General features: G+C 36.6%; 1 protein-coding gene across 1 annotated transcript; it reads right to left on the bottom strand.

Annotated features, from left to right (window-relative positions):
- Window positions 1–10,824: 10,824 nt before the first annotated feature.
- Window positions 10,825–19,436, bottom strand: LOC121188126 (myb-like protein X). The gene is made up of 9 exons (XM_041047700.1): window positions 19,341–19,436; window positions 18,236–18,415; window positions 17,661–17,849; window positions 16,850–17,026; window positions 16,149–16,290; window positions 13,284–13,574; window positions 12,958–13,229; window positions 12,102–12,243; window positions 10,825–11,546 (listed from the first exon to the last, which is right to left on the bottom strand). Exons 1-9 carry the CDS (start codon window positions 19,434–19,436, stop codon window positions 10,825–10,827), a joined length of 2,211 nt encoding a protein of 736 aa, XP_040903634.1.
- Window positions 19,437–19,745: the final 309 nt, after the last annotated feature.

Genomic DNA, 19,745 nt, shown 5'->3' with positions numbered 1-19,745 from the left:
TGACATTTTGAGGTCAAAAAAAATGTTGACTTTTTTTGTCCGAAAAAAACGCCTTACTATACTATGACGTTTTTTATGACATTTTGAGGCCAAAAAAAATGTTGACTTTTTTTGTCCGATTTTGACGCCTTACTATACTATGACGTTTTTTATGACATTTTGAGGTCAAAAAAAATGTTGACTTTTTTTGTCCGATTTTGACGCCTTACTATACTATGACGTTTTTTATGACATTTTGAGGTCAAAAAAATTTTTGACTTTTTTTGTCCGAAAAAAACGCCTTACTATACTATGACGTTTTTTATGACATTTTGAGGCCAAAAAAAATGTTGACTTTTTTTGTCCGATTTTGACGCCTTACTATACTATGACGTTTTTTATGACATTTTGAGGTCAAAAAATTTTTTGACTTTTTTTGTCCGATTTTGACGCCTTACTATACTATGACGTTTTTTATGACATTTTGAGGTCAAAAAAAATTTTGACTTTTTTTGTCTGATTTTGACGCCTTACTATACTATGACGTTTTTTATGACATTTTGAGGTCAAAAAAAATGTTGACTTTTTTTGTCCGAAAAAAACGCCTTACTATGCTATGACGTTTTTTATGACATTTTGAGGTCAAAAAAAATTTTGACTTTTTTTGTCCGATTTTGACGCCTTACTATACTATGACGTTTTTTATGAAATTTTGAGGTCCAAAAAAATTTTGACTTTTTTTGTCCGATTTTGACGCCTTACTATACTATGACGTTTTTTATGACATTTTGAGGTCAAAAAAAATTTTGACTTTTTTTTGTCCGATTTTGACGCCTTACTATACTATGACATTTTTTATGACATTTTGAGGTCAAAAAAATTTTTGACTTTTTTTGTCCGAAAAAAACGCCTTACTATACTATGACGTTTTTTATGACATTTTGAGGTCAAAAAAAATTTTGACTTTTTTTGTCCGAAAAAAACGCCTTACTATACTATGACGTTTTTTATGACATTTTGAGGTCAAAAAAAATGTTGACTTTTTTTGTCCGAAAAAAACGCCTTACTATACTATGACGTTTTTTATGACATTTTGAGGCCAAAAAAAATGTTGACTTTTTTTGTCCGATTTTGACGCCTTACTATACTATGACGTTTTTTATGACATTTTGAGGTCAAAAAAAATGTTGACTTTTTTTGTCCGATTTTGACGCCTTACTATACTATGACGTTTTTTATGACATTTTGAGGTCAAAAAAATTTTTGACTTTTTTTGTCCGAAAAAAACGCCTTACTATACTATGACGTTTTTTATGACATTTTGAGGCCAAAAAAAATGTTGACTTTTTTTGTCCGATTTTGACGCCTTACTATACTATGACGTTTTTTATGACATTTTGAGGTCAAAAAATTTTTTGACTTTTTTTGTCCGATTTTGACGCCTTACTATACTATGACGTTTTTTATGACATTTTGAGGTCAAAAAAAATTTTGACTTTTTTTGTCTGATTTTGACGCCTTACTATACTATGACGTTTTTTATGACATTTTGAGGTCAAAAAAAATGTTGACTTTTTTTGTCCGAAAAAAACGCCTTACTATACTATGACGTTTTTTATGACATTTTGAGGTCAAAAAAAAATTTGACTTTTTTTGTCCGAAAAAAACGCCTTACTATACTATGACGTTTTTTATGACATTTTGAGGTCAAAAAAATTTTTGACTTTTTTTGTCCGAAAAAAACGCCTTACTATACTATGACGTTTTTTATGACATTTTGAGGTCAAAAAAAAATTTGACTTTTTTTGTCCGATTTTGACGCCTTACTATACTATGACGTTTTTTATGACATTTTGAGGTCAAAAAAAATTTTGACTTTTTTTGTCCGATTTTGACGCCTTACTATACTATGACATTTTTTATGACATTTTGAGGTCAAAAAAATTTTTGACTTTTTTTGTCCGAAAAAAACGCCTTACTATACTATGACGTTTTTTATGACATTTTGAGGCCAAAAAAAATGTTGACTTTTTTTGTCCGATTTTGACGCCTTACTATACTATGACGTTTTTTATGACATTTTGAGGTAAAAAAAAAAATTGACTTTTTTTGTCCGATTTTGACGCCTTACTATACTATGATGTTTTTTATGACATTTTGAGGTCCAAAAAAATGTTGACTTTTTTTGTCCGATTTTGACGCCTTACTATACTATGACGTTTTTTATGACATTTTGAGGTCAAAAAAATTTTTGACTTTTTTTGTACGAAAAAAACGCCTTACTATACTATGACGTTTTTTATGACATTTTGAGGCCAAAAAAAATGTTGACTTTTTTTGTCCGATTTTGACGCCTTACTATACTATGACGTTTTTTATGACATTTTGAGGTCAAAAAATTTTTTGACTTTTTTTGTCCGATTTTGACGCCTTACTATACTATGACGTTTTTTATGACATTTTGAGGTCAAAAAAAATTTTGACTTTTTTTGTCCGAAAAAAACGCCTTACTATACTATGACGTTTTTTATGACATTTTGAGGTCAAAAAAAATGTTGACTTTTTTTGTCCGAAAAAAACGCCTTACTATACTATGACGTTTTTTATGACATTTTGAGGCCAAAAAAAATGTTGACTTTTTTTGTCCGATTTTGACGCCTTACTATACTATGACGTTTTTTATGACATTTTGAGGCCAAAAAAAATGTTGACTTTTTTTGTCCGATTTTGACGCCTTACTATACTATGACGTTTTTTATGACATTTTGAGGTCAAAAAATTTTTTGACTTTTTTTGTCCGATTTTGACGCCTTACTATACTATGACGTTTTTTATGACATTTTGAGGTCAAAAAAATTTTTGACTTTTTTTGTCCGAAAAAAACGCCTTACTATACTATGACGTTTTTTATGACATTTTGAGGTCAAAAAAAATGTTGACTTTTTTTGTCCGAAAAAAACGCCTTACTATACTATGACGTTTTTTATGACATTTTGAGGCCAAAAAAAATGTTGACTTTTTTTGTCCGATTTTGACGCCTTACTATACTATGACGTTTTTTATGACATTTTGAGGTCAAAAAAAATGTTGACTTTTTTTGTCCGATTTTGACGCCTTACTATACTATGACGTTTTTTATGACATTTTGAGGTCAAAAAAATTTTTGACTTTTTTTGTCCGAAAAAAACGCCTTACTATACTATGACGTTTTTTATGACATTTTGAGGCCAAAAAAAATGTTGACTTTTTTTGTCCGATTTTGACGCCTTACTATACTATGACGTTTTTTATGACATTTTGAGGTCAAAAAATTTTTTGACTTTTTTTGTCCGATTTTGACGCCTTACTATACTATGACGTTTTTTATGACATTTTGAGGTCAAAAAAAATTTTGACTTTTTTTGTCTGATTTTGACGCCTTACTATACTATGACGTTTTTTATGACATTTTGAGGTCAAAAAAAATGTTGACTTTTTTTGTCCGAAAAAAACGCCTTACTATGCTATGACGTTTTTTATGACATTTTGAGGTCAAAAAAAATTTTGACTTTTTTTGTCCGATTTTGACGCCTTACTATACTATGACGTTTTTTATGAAATTTTGAGGTCCAAAAAAATTTTGACTTTTTTTGTCCGATTTTGACGCCTTACTATACTATGACGTTTTTTATGACATTTTGAGGTCAAAAAAAATTTTGACTTTTTTTTGTCCGATTTTGACGCCTTACTATACTATGACATTTTTTATGACATTTTGAGGTCAAAAAAATTTTTGACTTTTTTTGTCCGAAAAAAACGCCTTACTATACTATGACGTTTTTTATGACATTTTGAGGTCAAAAAAAATTTTGACTTTTTTTGTCCGAAAAAAACGCCTTACTATACTATGACGTTTTTTATGACATTTTGAGGTCAAAAAAAATGTTGACTTTTTTTGTCCGAAAAAAACGCCTTACTATACTATGACGTTTTTTATGACATTTTGAGGCCAAAAAAAATGTTGACTTTTTTTGTCCGATTTTGACGCCTTACTATACTATGACGTTTTTTATGACATTTTGAGGTCAAAAAAAATGTTGACTTTTTTTGTCCGAAAAAAACGCCTTACTATACTATGACGTTTTTTATGACATTTTGAGGTCAAAAAAAATTTTGACTTTTTTTGTCCGATTTTGACGCCTTACTATACTATGACGTTTTTTATGAAATTTTGAGGTCCAAAAAAATTTTGACTTTTTTTGTCCGATTTTGACGCCTTACTATACTATGACGTTTTTTATGACATTTTGAGGTCAAAAAAAATTTTGACTTTTTTTGTCCGATTTTGACGCCTTACTATACTATGACATTTTTTATGACATTTTGAGGTCAAAAAAATTTTTGACTTTTTTTGTCCGAAAAAAACGCCTTACTATACTATGACGTTTTTTATGACATTTTGAGGCCAAAAAAAATGTTGACTTTTTTTGTCCGATTTTGACGCCTCACTATACTATGACGTTTTTTATGACATTTTGAGGTCAAAACAAATTTTGACTTTTTTTGTCCGATTTTGACGCCTTACTATACTATGACGTTTTTTATGACATTTTGAGGTCAAAAAAAATTTTGACTTTTTTTGTCCGATTTTGACGCCTTACTATACTATGACGTTTTTTATGACATTTTGAGGTCAAAAAAATTTTGACTTTTTTTGTCCGAAAAAAACGCCTTACTATACTATGACGTTTTTTATGACATTTTGAGGTCAAAAAATTTTTTGACTTTTTTTGTCCGATTTTGACGCCTTACTATACTATGACGTTTTTTATGACATTTTGAGGTCAAAAAAATTTTTGACTTTTTTTGTCCGAAAAAAACGCCTTACTATACTATGACGTTTTTTATGACATTTTGAGGTCAAAAAATTTTTTGACTTTTTTTGTCCGAAAAAAAACGCCTTACTATACTATGACGTTTTTTATGACATTTTGAGGCCAAAAAAAATGTTGACTTTTTTGTCCGATTTTGACGCCTTACTATACTATGACGTTTTTTATGACATTTTGAGGTCAAAAAAAATTTTGACTTTTTTTGTCCGATTTTGACGCCTTACTATACTATGACGTTTTTTATGACATTTTGAGGTCAAAAAAAATTTTGACTTTTTTTGTCCGATTTTGACGCCTTACTATACTATGACGTTTTTTATGACATTTTGAGGTCAAAAAAAATTTTGACTTTTTTTGTCCGATTTTGACGCCTTACTATACTATGACGTTTTTTATGACATTTTGAGGTCAAAAAAATTTTTGACTTTTTTTGTCCGAAAAAAACGCCTTACTATACTATGACGTTTTTTATGACATTTTGAGGTCAAAAAATTTTTTGACTTTTTTTGTCCGATTTTGACGCCTTACTATACTATGACGTTTTTTATGACATTTTGAGGTCAAAAAAAATGTTGACTTTTTTTGTCCGATTTTGACGCCTTACTATACTATGACGTTTTTTATGACATTTTGAGGTCAAAAAAATTTTTTGACTTTTTTTGTCCGAAAAAAACGCCTTACTATACTATGACGTTTTTTATGACATTTTGAGGTCAAAAAAATTTTTGACTTTTTTTGTCCGAAAAAAACGCCTTACTATACTATGACGTTTTTTATGACATTTTGAGGTCAAAAAAAAATTTGACTTTTTTTGTCCGAAAAAAACGCCTTACTATACTATGACGTTTTTTATGACTTTTTGAGGTCAAAAAAAATTTTGACTTTTTTTGTCCGAAAAAAACGCCTTACTATACTATGACGTTTTTTATGACATTTTGAGGTCAAAAAATTTTTTGACTTTTTTTGTCCGAAAAAAACGCCTTACTATACTATGACGTTTTTTATGACATTTTGAGGCCAAAAAAAATGTTGACTTTTTTTGTCCGAAAAAAACGCCTTACTATACTATGACGTTTTTTATGACATTTTGAGGTCAAAAAAATTTTGGACTTCTTTTGTCCGATTTTGACGCCTTACTATACTATGACGTTTTTTATGACATTTTGAGGTCAAAAAAATTTTTGACTTTTTTTGTCCGATTTTGACGCCTTACTATACTATGACGTTTTTTATGACATTTTGAGGTAAAAAAAAATGTTGACTTTTTTTGTCCGATTTTGACGCCTTACTATACTATGACGTTTTTTATGACATTTTGAGGTCAAAAAATTTTTTGACTTTTTTTGTCCGAAAAAAACGCCTTACTATACTATGACGTTTTTTATGACATTTTGAGGCCAAAAAAAATGTTGACTTTTTTTGTCCGATTTTGACGCCTTACTATACTATGACGTTTTTTATGACATTTTGAGGTCAAAAAATTTTTTGACTTTTTTTGTCCGATTTTGACGCCTTACTATACTATGACGTTTTTTATGACATTTTGAGGTCAAAAAAAATTTTGACTTTTTTTGTCCGAAAAAAACGCCTTACTATACTATGACGTTTTTTATGACATTTTGAGGTCAAAAAAATTTTTTGACTTTTTTTGTCCGAAAAAAACGCCTTACTATACTATGACGTTTTTTATGACATTTTGAGGTCAAAAAAATTTTTGACTTTTTTTGTCCGAAAAAAACGCCTTACTATACTATGACGTTTTTTATGACATTTTGAGGTCAAAAAAAAATTTGACTTTTTTTGTCCGAAAAAAACGCCTTACTATACTATGACGTTTTTTATGACTTTTTGAGGTCAAAAAAAATTTTGACTTTTTTTGTCCGAAAAAAACGCCTTACTATACTATGACGTTTTTTATGACATTTTGAGGTCAAAAAATTTTTTGACTTTTTTTGTCCGAAAAAAACGCCTTACTATACTATGACGTTTTTTATGACATTTTGAGGCCAAAAAAAATGTTGACTTTTTTTGTCCGAAAAAAACGCCTTACTATACTATGACGTTTTTTATGACATTTTGAGGTCAAAAAAATTTTGGACTTCTTTTGTCCGATTTTGACGCCTTACTATACTATGACGTTTTTTATGACATTTTGAGGTCAAAAAAATTTTTGACTTTTTTTGTCCGATTTTGACGCCTTACTATACTATGACGTTTTTTATGACATTTTGAGGTAAAAAAAAATGTTGACTTTTTTTGTCCGATTTTGACGCCTTACTATACTATGACGTTTTTTATGACATTTTGAGGTCAAAAAATTTTTTGACTTTTTTTGTCCGATTTTGAGGTCTTACTAAAATATGACTTTTTTTGGCATATTTTGATACCTTACTATAGTATGATGTTTTTTATGACATTTTGAGGTCTTACTAAAATATGACTTGTTTTTGCATTTTTTGATATCTCACGGCCATATGACATTTTTTATGACATTTTGAGGTCTTACTAAAATATGACTTTTTTGGCATATTTTGAAGCCTTATTATTTTGAGGCCATCCTGATGTGTAATTTCAGGTAAGTCGAAGTCCGGCTGAGTCTCCACACCATACTCTTTTAGTCTTCATTCTCTGACTTTTTCTTCCCAAAAACTTTCAAGTGTTCAAATCTTCTTTTTAAAAGAAATCACAAAGAAGCATATCTTAATTACTGGAGACCAGATAATTTGAATCCATAGAGCTTTATTCTTCAATACAGAAGTCAAAATCCTGAGCCGTCCTGCAGAAAACAAGTGACAAAATATCATCTGTAAATCATTTTATATTGAGAATTGTAGGTGTTATACAGACCAAGGGGCACGTCTGACCATGCCCCTTTTCTCTTATTTGTTTATGGGATGATCTTATTCATGTCCAAAATTTGGTCCTTCCCACTTTGCCAGTGGCAGATGGTTGACCAGGTTCATGGACAGCGCATGTCCCTCTCCAGTTTCTTGGTGTGAAGTCAAACTTATCTCTTTTCTCCCAAATCTTTCAGGCCTAAGCTCTACAGAAGCCTTCTTATCTCTTATCAGCCACACTTGCTTATCTAATAGTATCTAGGTTTCTATTGACTAATTTTTCCTGAAAACTTTTCCAGACTATGCTTTTTATTAAATGTTACATATCCTGACACCATCCCTCTATATATCCCATCATTATAGTCATAAAAGTACCATAGCTTATGCCGAGCATGAGAGATAACTCATTCGTTATACAACAGTAGCAGGTAGACTGGATCCCAAGGCTGCCACAAGCGCACGATAAGAGGAAAACAAATGGCCACACACATATTGCACAGACACACACACACATTGCACAGGAATACAGAAGGAAGACACACATTGCACAAAATTTGACACTACAATACTAAAGTGCTGGCTGCTTGGCTGATTTTGAAGGCTTACTATATTTGAACTTGAAATTCAGTACACAGATGCATCATGTTCATATGAGAAAAAAAGTCTCTTGGAGGAAAGTTCTACGATGTACAGGAAGTCCGCCATTTTGGAAAAATGCATCCATTCTGCGTTTCACACAGCTTGTACTTTAACAAACTCGTCCTAGGAGAATGGTCCGATCATGCTGAAAATTGCTCTGTTTGCTCTAAAGGCCTTCATGACTAAAAGTTGTGAAAAGCTTTGGTCTGGGTTACACGGTCTGGCTGTGGTGCCACCACGAAATTGACCCTTCGCCAACACACAGGAAAGGGATGTATTTGTGCCTACGTCTCCCACATACTTCATCCAATCTGGATCAAACTTTACAGTCATGTTGATCATGTGATTCAGAACGGATTGATGTACTGATATTATCATACACAAATAGCGCCAACTACTGGGAATAGGAAATATGTGTATTTTTCATGTAGTTTTGTGTATTTTTCATGTGGTTCACTGGAAAGCAGGCCAGATTAAGAGGGAGAAACTGATCAGCATACAAAAGAGAACACAGTGACATACATTCTACATAGATGTGTTAACATGGAGTTGTCATGACAAGCTGTGTAGATTTAATATTTTGGGTGGATCCTACATCATCAATCTATTAGCAGGGCATTGAACCCCACCCTAGTGTACTAGGTGTACCGCAACCAGTGCCTTTTGCTTTTTGAAGCGATGTAAAGGTAAAGCAAAACCTATATTTCAACAGCATTTCTTAAATATTGTGTTATAAACATATATAGTTAGAATGAGATATGGCATTTGTGGAAATGCTGTTGAATTGTAGGAAAGAAAACCTTACTTTGAATAATGTATATGACATATATGTAGGTATTACTGCTATAGAATCAAACCATGAATTTATGACATATAATCTATAATGTGTTATGTATTTTTGCATTACGTCTGTGGGTAAGTGGTGATGTACATGATTGTATATGATTTGAAATAGTTCTTAATTGTTGAGAAAGAAGAGAAATCAAAGGATTTGGACATGTAAAGAGCAAACACAGAAGAAATGTATAAAATGCACCAGAGCTCTGTTGTGCTCCAGCAATAAAAACACAGTACATATAAAAATATAAGTTCAGTAAAAAAGATTGTAACAAATCTCTGTTCTGCATCATATCTCAACTATAGCAAAGCTAGAACTGTTAAAATCTTTTTTAATAACACCTGTGTACATCAACAAGCCACAACCATTGTAAAATTGCTTTTAATCACTAAAACATTCTCAACCTCCATCCACAAACTCAAAACAACACTAAGTTGATTTACAAATAACACACTGTCCATCAAAACAAATTACATGTTTTATCTGCACAGATAATTTATCTTACAATGCAGATCAACATTTGTACTGCCAAAATAAACCCCATCTAAACAAAAACCAACACACTATACAAATTATACAAAGCTTTAACTATTACCAAATCATCCACATGGCAAAATTGTCTACCTAAACTCATCTTGTTGTTTTATTCACACGTTGGCAGAATTCCCAAAACAAAAGGGGGTGTGGCCACAGACATCATTCATCAATCATAAGACACCACTGAACCAAACAACGAGTCCCACTCAACTAAAGTCCCACCTCCCTACATTTAATCATGAAATGTGTATGGTTAAAATACAAATTATACAATGCTTGGAAAAACAATGTCTAACTTTTATCAATAGGCTCCATTAACCTGCTTCATCAACATCTCTCAAACTGAACAATGACTGCGTGAGTTATCCTCTGACAAACTTCATGATACTTTTTCTTAACATGTGCAACTTTCTTGTAACCACATTACACATGTAGCTACATAAACACAACTCACTCAAAGTACAAATGTCCTTAAAGGTTAACTTTTTCATATATATATATCCACAAATACCAGGATATATTTAACCAAGGACATCCTGGTATTCTTAAAATATGTGGCTGAAAATAACACCATTGAAATGTCTACACAAACTCTAAACAACACTAAAGTAATTTACAAATAACACACTGTCCATTAAACCAAATTACATGTTTGCTCTGCACAGATAATCAGGATGACCTTCACACTCTCAACTCCTCCTCATATGTTGATACACTCATAGCGCCCCCTGCTGGGAGGGGGCTATGTCTTTTCTGTTGCTGTATACTGCTATGCTTCTCTGGGGAGAAGAACAGGAGAGAGGAGAGGACATAGAAGGACTCTTGTGCGTGGCTGCGCTGGCTGCGACTCCCGCAGCTTGCAAGGGGTGCGAGGGCCCGGCCATCGCTGCTTGCAGCTTTAATTCTTCTTGTGTTTATATTTGGATTTGTTTGTGGAGGAATCAGTATATCCTGTTGAGAGTATAGACTTGCCTGTTTATCCCTTCTCTTTCCTCCTGTTTCACCTTATGCATCCATATTATTGTTTTTTTTTTTTTGCTCAGTTTTAGGTCTATTCATCTCTCCACCCTCACGCCTCCCCTGCGGTCTCTGGCTCGTCACAAGACAATTTCAACCCATTGGTCTATTCTGATTGAGTGTCACCATTTCCTGTCTTATCACTGGTGGCTTTGTTCCCTTGCCTTGTACTGCTCGGGTCCGGTGCAGCACTTGATTGGCATTTGACCTTCTTTCTGCCCTTATCGCATGCTGATCTCTTGCTCACTATATTATCTTTGCTTGTGCTGGTGGGCGAAGGATTGGTATCTTTATCTGTTGCTCGATTATCTGGTGCACCCTGCCTGTACTCATGAACTACCACACTCTGTACATTTTCATTATCTAACCCCTCTTCACTTGCTCTCCCATTCTCTAGCTCTTTATTACTCCGCTCTGCTTTCACATCTGGACTTTTCTCCGTTTCTGCGTCATCCACTCCCTCTGTCTCAGCAGGGGCGGTTTTCTCTGAGCTTTCCTTCCCCTCAGTCTTACTCTCTTCTCTCTTCTCATCTGTTTCAGCTTTTTCTACTATGGCTTTCTGTGCAAATTTGATGTTCTTCTTTCTTGCTGCTCTCTTGGTCTTGCTTCCCCCAGGCCCCCACCTCTCTTGCGTCGTATCCCAGTAAGTTTTATTCTGGAGGGTGTGCATGGTGCGCATGCGCTCACCCAGCTTTTTCAGTTCCTGTCGAACGAAGGGTTTGAACTTTGGGTCCAACTTCTCCACCATTTCCAAGTCCCTCCGAGCTTCATCCTCATTGCATAAAGCGGCATGTGCTCGCGCCCGCTGGTACACCGCCTTAAAGTTACCTAGGGAGTACATAAAAGACAGTGGAGGGGTGTAAATGACAGAAATATTGACATGTAGAGAGGTCAGAGTAAACTTTGGTGAGACAGGAAGCCAACAAAGTATAAGGGAAAGTTGGGAAAGAGAAGTAAATGAAGGGAAAAGGAAAGCATAAGAACAACCATTTCACATCAGCCTCAACTATAAATAATTCAGCCATAGCAGAAACAAAAAGAAAACAATGAATTCATTTTTGACTGTGATGTCAATGGGTGGGTGCCAGGGGAATGAAAGAGAGACTCAGCAATGTGGTTGGGAATGTTTGGTTTCTTCTTTCCATGGTAAACAGAGAGATCAAGGATTGTTGCATAGTGAAGGGAGGCGTTTGCTGAGGGCCAGGCATTTGTAGCGGCAACAGATCTTATATTTTATATTTTTAAGCTCAAAAAATGAAGGTTTATAAGGGAAAAAAATTAACCCAAGCAGATGTACTCATGTACCTATTTCTATATCAAAATATATCTTTATTTCCTCCTCAGCCTCAAACCCCAACTTGACACTAACATACTGTATATTACCTTTATGCTTCTTCAGCAGCTTGTCGTTGAGCTCCACCACTTGCTGGTACTGTTTCAGCTCCAGCATGCACTGGCTGAGGTTGAGAATCAGAGGAAGACGCACTTTCTCCAGTGACTCCCAGTCCTCGCTGTGTTTATCCACCTGCTGAGTACACAGAGAGGACAAGATGGGTGGGAGGTGGGATGGTGAGGGTGGAGGCAGTGGTGGTGGTGATGGATGGCGGAAGAAATGTTGAAAAGATGAAACGAGAATGAAAAAGTGTGACAACAGGAAGAGAGATGACAATATAAATGGTTGGGAGGAATGTTGAAGAAGATTGGATGTTGACAGAGAGCGGGAGTAAGGGTAGAGGAATGTAAGAACAGGAGGAGGAGGATTGAAGATGGAAGAGGGCGGTGTTGACGAGAGGAGGGAGTTTATTGTGTGTGAAAGGTGTGAGAGGGTTAGACAGTGAGGTGTGGCAGAAGAGAGGGAGTTTAAGAAAAAGAAAAGCACAGCGAGCGCTGTCATAGTGATATCTCTGTGGATGGCTGTTATTTTTAGCGCTCTTTCTCTGCTCTTCACGTCGCCAGTATACCTACAATGCCACAGCTGCTTTTCAGTAAAAAAAAAAAAAAGCAACAATGCCAGTTGATTATAGTTTATGAGCTACAAATGCTTTTGTAACACTATTTTCTGGCACGTCCAACCATTCATCATGCTGAATGGATGGAACTGGTGGCTTTGAATATGGTGAGAATCAATCCTGGAATCCATCTGGACAGTCATTATCACAACAAAAGGTTTTATTTTACATTTAATTTTTCAGAAAATACTACATTATTGCTTGTGTGTGTGTGCTTTCACAAAACTTACCTTATCTTGAAGGAAGTCAACATATTCTATGGCTTCTTTGAACTTTACAGAAGCCTCTTGAAAGTTGTTTTCTTTGATGAGGAAGTTTCCCTCGTTCTGCAGCAACATGACCAGTCGTAGCATCTGTTGCCAGTCCTTCTCCTCTGTTTTATGGGAAGCATTTGGATTGATTTCAGAAGAGCTTGCTTCCTCTTTGTTACCTGCTCCCTCAGCCAGTGTGACCTTTACTGTGCCTTTTTTACTTCCACCAAATTCATCATTGGATGGAGATTCTTCTTTTTCTTCCTCCACTTCAGCTATACTCTCTGTGGTGGCACTTTCACTACCTTCTTGTCTTCCTTTGTCTTCCTTCTTTTCCTCCTTCTCCTCCTCATCATGTTCCTCTTCCTCATCTTCTTTTTTGCTGTTCTCCTTTTGCTCCAGCATGTTCCAGTACTTCTCCTTCTCCTCCCAGTACTTCTCCTTCATGCGCTCTGACAGGGCCTTCAGCTCTCTGTTGACAAGAGACGCCAGAGTGATGTCGAGGTGGGCCACCATGTTGAAGTCTCTCCGGGCTTCCTTTTCATTCCACACAGCAGCGTGGGCCTTGGCTCTCTTGTAGTAGCCCTTCACACAGTCTGAGGCACAGAAAAATATATATATATAAAAAAAACAACAACACAAGCACAAGAAAAAAGCATGAACAGAGTTATTGATGTCTTAACCTAGAGATATTCAATAATAAACCGGCTCTGTCTTCTGAGGCTGAGGTGGCGATTTGTCTGCATTTAGAACAGCGTGCAGGTGTGTACTGTCAGTATTCCTCATCATTGCTGAGTTTGCCAAAAGAAAATAAAACAAAAATGTACTCTTGCTGTATCTTAGTCCCTACTCAAGCCTTATATCATAAAGCAAAAGATCAACATCATTTTGGGATATACTCTTCAGTTAGGTAGCTTAGCCTCGCACAACTGGAAACAGGGGGAAACAGCTTGCCTGGCTCTGTTTACAATATTTCCAACATCTGCACAGTACTTTCAAAGTCACTAATTAACATGTTATATCGTCTTATTTCGTTTGAAACTCACGTGGCCAAACGGACTCAAATATGCTCACACATACACTGCAATACTTCTGTTTCAGCAGAAATAGGCTCATGTGCTTGGTTTAGATACCCACTGATGGTTCCATTTTTCTGTTCCTCTGCATTTAATTTCCCTCTACACTAAATCTTCATTCAGCTAACATTTAAACAGATTCCTTTGTTGCCTCTGGCAAAAGCAGAGACACTGCAGTGAGCCACCACTGGGCGCTTTTCTAAAGAACAACTGGGTTGAAGGGATGGAACAGCAGGAGAGTGGGTGACTTAAATTGATACAGACAATATGATATTAATGACAAGAGAAAAAAACAATAGGGAGAAGAATAAAATTAAAAAGGAGAAAAAGGAGGCAAATGTGTGAAAAGAGGGGGAATCAAACTAAATGTACAGTTGGAGTAGTAAAATAACTAAAGGTAGAAAAAGGAGGAGAGGGAAAGGCGGAGCAATGCTGGGGTGAGATCACTCACATAAGCCTCATGAAGAGGGGCTGCAGCTTTGTGACGACAGCTTGAACTGGGCCAGTGGAGCTAAGAAACTCCTGCCCACCATTTCCATAACACTGTTTCACTCTCATGCCCACTCATCAGCAACTTTACGCCCTTCCTCCTCCAGCCACATGAGCTCGAGCACACGCATCATATAGGCACACACATTCACAACTGTACACACTGCCTCCTCCTGCCACACATACACAAAGACAAATATAAAACTGGGAATAGGCTACAGGCTCAGGGACAGGGAGTAAAATGAAGACTGCCTCAGTGGATCCTGTCTCTGGGTGAGGGACATAATTCATGAGGCTCTGAAGTGGAGACTGTGCCAGCATGTGATCTCCTCTAGGATTATATGAGTAGCCATGGGTATGACAGTACAATTCCCAGGGCTGCTCCGACTGTAAAACCTGCAGTAATGTCAACTTCAGTCCTCCTACACACTCTCACTGAATACACAGCTACAACATGCAACAGCCACTGCAATAAACCCAGCACAGACATCAGACCCTGACATGTCAGCTTTTTACAACATTTTGAAATTATTGTCGGTCACAGTGTTTATATCCAGGGGTGGAAGTAACTCTACGCCCTTATTTTACTCACCGCTGAGCAGCTTTTCATGTACTTGTTCATAAATAATAGCTTGACATCTTCAGATATAATCTTATTTGCTCCGTTGACAAGAGTTAGATATTAAAATTATTACCACTCTCATGTCTGTCTGTCAAATATGACAAAAAGCCAGGATATGGTAAGTTTAGTTTAGTGTAAGGGCTTGAAGCTGGGGGAAACAGCCAGCCTGTCCTTGCTGAAAGTAAAAAAAAAAAAAAAAAGAAAGAAAGAAAGAAAAAGGAAAAAGAAAAGCCTACCTAGCACCCCTAAAGCTCAGCCTACCCCCCCCCTCCGATACCCATCTTTATGCTATGCTTAGCTAACAAGCTCCTGGCTGTAGCTTCATATCTGGTCTGATCTCATATCAGCCTACAGTCTGGGACAGTTAGCCTAATATCAAATGCAAATCTTATAGGCACTGTACATTACGATGCATCTCTGTTGCCATTTCTGCAGGTTGGGAGTTTATTTAAATTGCAAGCCTAATGAAAACATTTCTCTCAAAATTAAGATTTCTTAAACTTTTACAGCTTACAAGCAATGAGTGAAAATGTCTGGTTTCAAGGACCAGCAAACATTTCAAATTGTAATGACACTGATTTATAAATTACACTAGCATGGCCAGCAAATGTTGATAGCAAGATGGTGCTTTTTTTTCCTCTGAGAATTTGGGCACAGCAGTCGCCTTGAGATTAGAATATGTGAACATATATTATGTTTGCTGGTTGAAATCCCTTGGAGAAAAGTGAACGAATAACATCCATAACTCTGTGACTATGTGCACAGAATTAACCCTGGTTGCTCCTGTGAAAGTGTTCAGCTCACGAGTTTCATGAAGTGTTGCGAGTGGGTGAATGTGAATCTAGGTGACACTGGGAAAGTAAATGGGTACTCAGTCAACTCTCCCTGGAAAAGGTAAATTAAATATCTGTTTCAGAGGCAAAAATTATGATTAATTAGTAATCAAAAAACATCCATATTATTCTATCCCAGCATGCCTTTACCTTTGTGTTTCTCCAGCAGTTCGGTGGTGTGCTCTATAACCTCATAATATTCCTCCAGCTCCAACATACACTGGCAGTAGTTCAGTTCCAGCGGGATAATCATTCGACCCAAGTTAATGTAGTCTATATCACCCGGCATTTCCTAAACACACATGTGCACAGATGGAAGAACAGGAACATGATCAGTGCTGCTGTGTTATTTGACATTTCCTACACATATTTTCATAATTTATGTGGATCCAGTAGGTTTAAATATTTTCACAAGAGAGCAACAGAGCTTTACTAGCTGTTTGCACACAGGCCAACTATCTGTAAGCCTCCAACATCGAACTTGCGAATATGTCTAAAGCTGCCAAAAATCAGTCCTCACCTACAAAAGAATGCTCTCTTATCAAAACATCTCATACACAACTTGTTCTCCCTCCAGTATTGCTCCATCCTTACATCCCCCTCTCATCCTAGACAGTCCTCCGCAGCTATCTCTCTCCTCTTTCCTTTGCCAGCCCTCCCACTCTATTGCTTTGTAATCAGGGACACAGTGAAGCAGAGCAAAACAGGAAAACAGGAATCTCCCACTGGAAAAGAGCAGGAGTTGCATGTCCCAAAAACCTAAAATCCTGAGAAAATGTCCAGATTCACAAGCCTGCACATCACTCAATTCCTCCCTCCATATGATCTTTCTTCACCCATCCTTTGCTCACTCTGGACTGGACAGTTTTCAGCAGCAGGATGGCCTCTTTGTACTTGCTGGCAGCCTCTCTGAATTGTCTTTGCTTGACCAGCGCATTGCCCTGCATGTGGAGAACTGGCACTGTCTGCAGCTTCTCATCCTTTTCCATCATCCACGACTCTCTGTGGTAGGACATGGGGTCTCCAACCTGGAAGCAGCAGGGGCAGGGGGAAAGCACAACAGAACAAAAAAACATCAGCAGGAGAAAAACTCTACTGATGGAAGCACAAGTGAATGCTAAATAGGTACATACATACCCACACAACTTTTTTCACTTGTGTGGCTGATTAGACCTGCTCAGGTGGGATTTATGTGAGGTCACCAATAACAATGATAAAGTTTGAACTTGTTCAGGAACAAAACTAATAGAGGAGTTCACAAAGTCTTGGGAAAAATATGTTTTTATGTTGCAAAAGAAAAAAATATCATCTTGCACACGTAAGGTTTTTAATAAAAATCATGATTCAGGACCTTAGGAGCTCCAGAGTTTAACACTCTGAGAGCACAGTTATACATAAGAAGTATTTTTACTTTGGATGCTTTATGTTCATTTTTCTGGTTATGCTTATGTACTTTTACTCAGAATTTTGAAAGCTTCTTCCAACACTGAAGTGGGGGCTTGGGTTTTGTCATTTCAATCAGTGGATTTTAGAAAACAGTGTATAGAAATGTCTCAAATCCGGAGGAAGGTTGGACAGGAGCCTTTTTTTTCTGTTAGCCTGTGTTTACAGATGCTGAAATCTGAGAAAAGCTGTTTACAGTGTTTTGCCACTGGTGCTTACCTGCAACAGCTCCATGATAAATATAAGTGGCTGTGGAGTTCTCATTAGCTCATCCAGCTCTGGGAAGCCAGTGGAGTGATAGTGGAACAGGTTTCCCATGCCGCACATGTGTCTCTGGCCCTCCAGGGGGTCTTTCCCTTGAGCGATCAGCCTCATTCCCTTGGACACAATCGGGTACAACCCTGTGTGCTGCAAAATGAACGCATAAATAAGAACATAAATAAAGGGTCTGCAACAAGACATAGAAGCACTTAGTCATGCTAACCTCCTGGTGCTGCTAGCCTGTGCCAATCAGTCCTACATGAAAAACACAAGAAGTACCCACAATTTTACTTGCAAATTACATTTTCCTCCAGAAGGAAAAAACACTGAAATTTGCACAAAAGGATTGCTGCTTGTGTTTATAATACTGAGCATGTAGGAGGCTACAGAAGGTTGATTCATGTGCATCATAATGAAGAGCAAAAGCTTCACTACCTCACTCAGGAACTCTCATTAGGACCTCTGTTAGGGTCCTAATATCCATGTGTGTGTGTGTAGTTTAACTCAAGTGTCAAGTCTCTGGTTCAACTCACAATGGCATCACACCAGAATTCAGCCACCTCTCCAATCCTCATGGATGTCAGCAGCGTTTCCCAGACTTCCATCTTGAACATCTTTCCGACAAAGATCTCAGCCGGCCTGCCAGCCAGTCGACTGTCATCGATGACCGTCCGCTCGAAGTCGTCTAACAGCGTCTGGAAGTGAAACACCAGCTTGGATGGGAGGAGGGAAAGGAGGGACAGGAAGATTTAGAGAGTGGAGATTAATGATTAATGATTTTGTTAAAAATACATAAAAAATCTAATTCAAAAATATTTTCAGGAAGGCCATGAACATGCAGCCACTGACAATTCTATGATTGTTTTTAAAGCTTGATACGTGTATTTCTTGTTTTTCCCTTTTATTTTGTCATTATTCACTCTAACCTTTATTTATGGTTAAATACAATATGGACTCCTGATCAGAAAGCTATATTTCAGACACTTCTTACACAACACAGACATGCTGTTTTTCATTATGTGTTCCATCTGCCTTATGTGTGAAAGACTTACAAAGTCTTAGCATCACCCTGACAGTAAAATAATGTTGGCTCCATGTAACCTTCTATTTATAGCTTGACAGATTGTGTATAATGGTCTGATAACTGTGGTAGCAACTGGGAATCACCTCACCCAGCAACTGGGAAACAAACACACACACACAAACACACACACACACACACACACAGTAATATAGACACACAGGTAAATGGAAATTCATGCTGGCATTGTCATGGAAAATGTTTGTCACAGTGTCCAGGCTCGGTGCCATATGGCTGGATGTGACTAGAAGGGAAAAAAGTTGGCGACCAGCAGATCAGTGGATGAACAGAAACACAGACACTGTGCCAAAAAACATGTTGCAATTTGGTTGACCAAATGTTTGCTCTGTGTGAAAGAGCCAGATACAGAATAAATTTCCTCATTTCATGAATAATTCAACAGAATCTAATTGAAGTGGGCAATGCAACGCACAGCTAAAAGTAGGCATTTTTCTGTGACATCACAATAGTAATTATGCAAGTAATCATTCCCTTCAACATATTGTATTTTAATCTAGTATTATTTAGTTCAGCAGGTTTACTATGACTTTGACTACCTTTGTCCCAGGTGGAAAGTGTGGCAGCGGTCCTGTGCCCCCAGCCAGAATCTTCTTCCTCACTCCTGGATGGTTGAGAAGGTACGTTTCCTCCATTATCACTCTGCCTTGAGCGATACCAGACAGAAAAATGTGTGTGTTCTGGAGATTTCTTTTTTTTCAGCTCTAGGTCTGTGTTCTTCTGGCTTTCTAATTAGCCTGTGGAGAGTGTCTTGGCTGGTTAGCTGCTCTCTGACAGATGGCAGGATTAGACAGGGTTTGGAGATGGCCACTTTAATCTGAGGAGCTAATCCCTTGCCTACCCCTGTGATTGGTGCTGCAATCCCTACAGGAGGGATTGGGAGAGGCGGGGATGACCACCGGGCCCAGAATCATGTGGACGAGAAAGGCCCAGGTCACTCTCGA

This window comes from Toxotes jaculatrix, chromosome 10 (genome assembly GCF_017976425.1).
Source record: "Toxotes jaculatrix isolate fToxJac2 chromosome 10, fToxJac2.pri, whole genome shotgun sequence".
In the NCBI taxonomy this organism is placed as follows: Eukaryota; Metazoa; Chordata; class Actinopteri; family Toxotidae; genus Toxotes; species Toxotes jaculatrix.
The sequence above is the reverse complement of the archived record's forward strand: the minus strand, read 5'-3'. Positions and strand labels throughout refer to the sequence as shown.

Coding starts and splice junctions, on each gene's coding strand:
- LOC121188126 (XM_041047700.1), bottom strand. CDS start 19,436: ATGGAGGAAACGTACCTTCTCAACCATCCAGGAGTGAGGAAGAAGATT. Junction 13,575..16,148: donor ACTGCTGGAGAAACACAAAG/GTAAAGGCATGC, acceptor TCTGTGCCTCAG/ACTGTGTGAAGGGCTACTAC. Junction 13,230..13,283: donor AGACAAAGGAAGACAAGAAG/GTAGTGAAAGTG, acceptor AAGAAAAAGAAG/AATCTCCATCCAATGATGAA.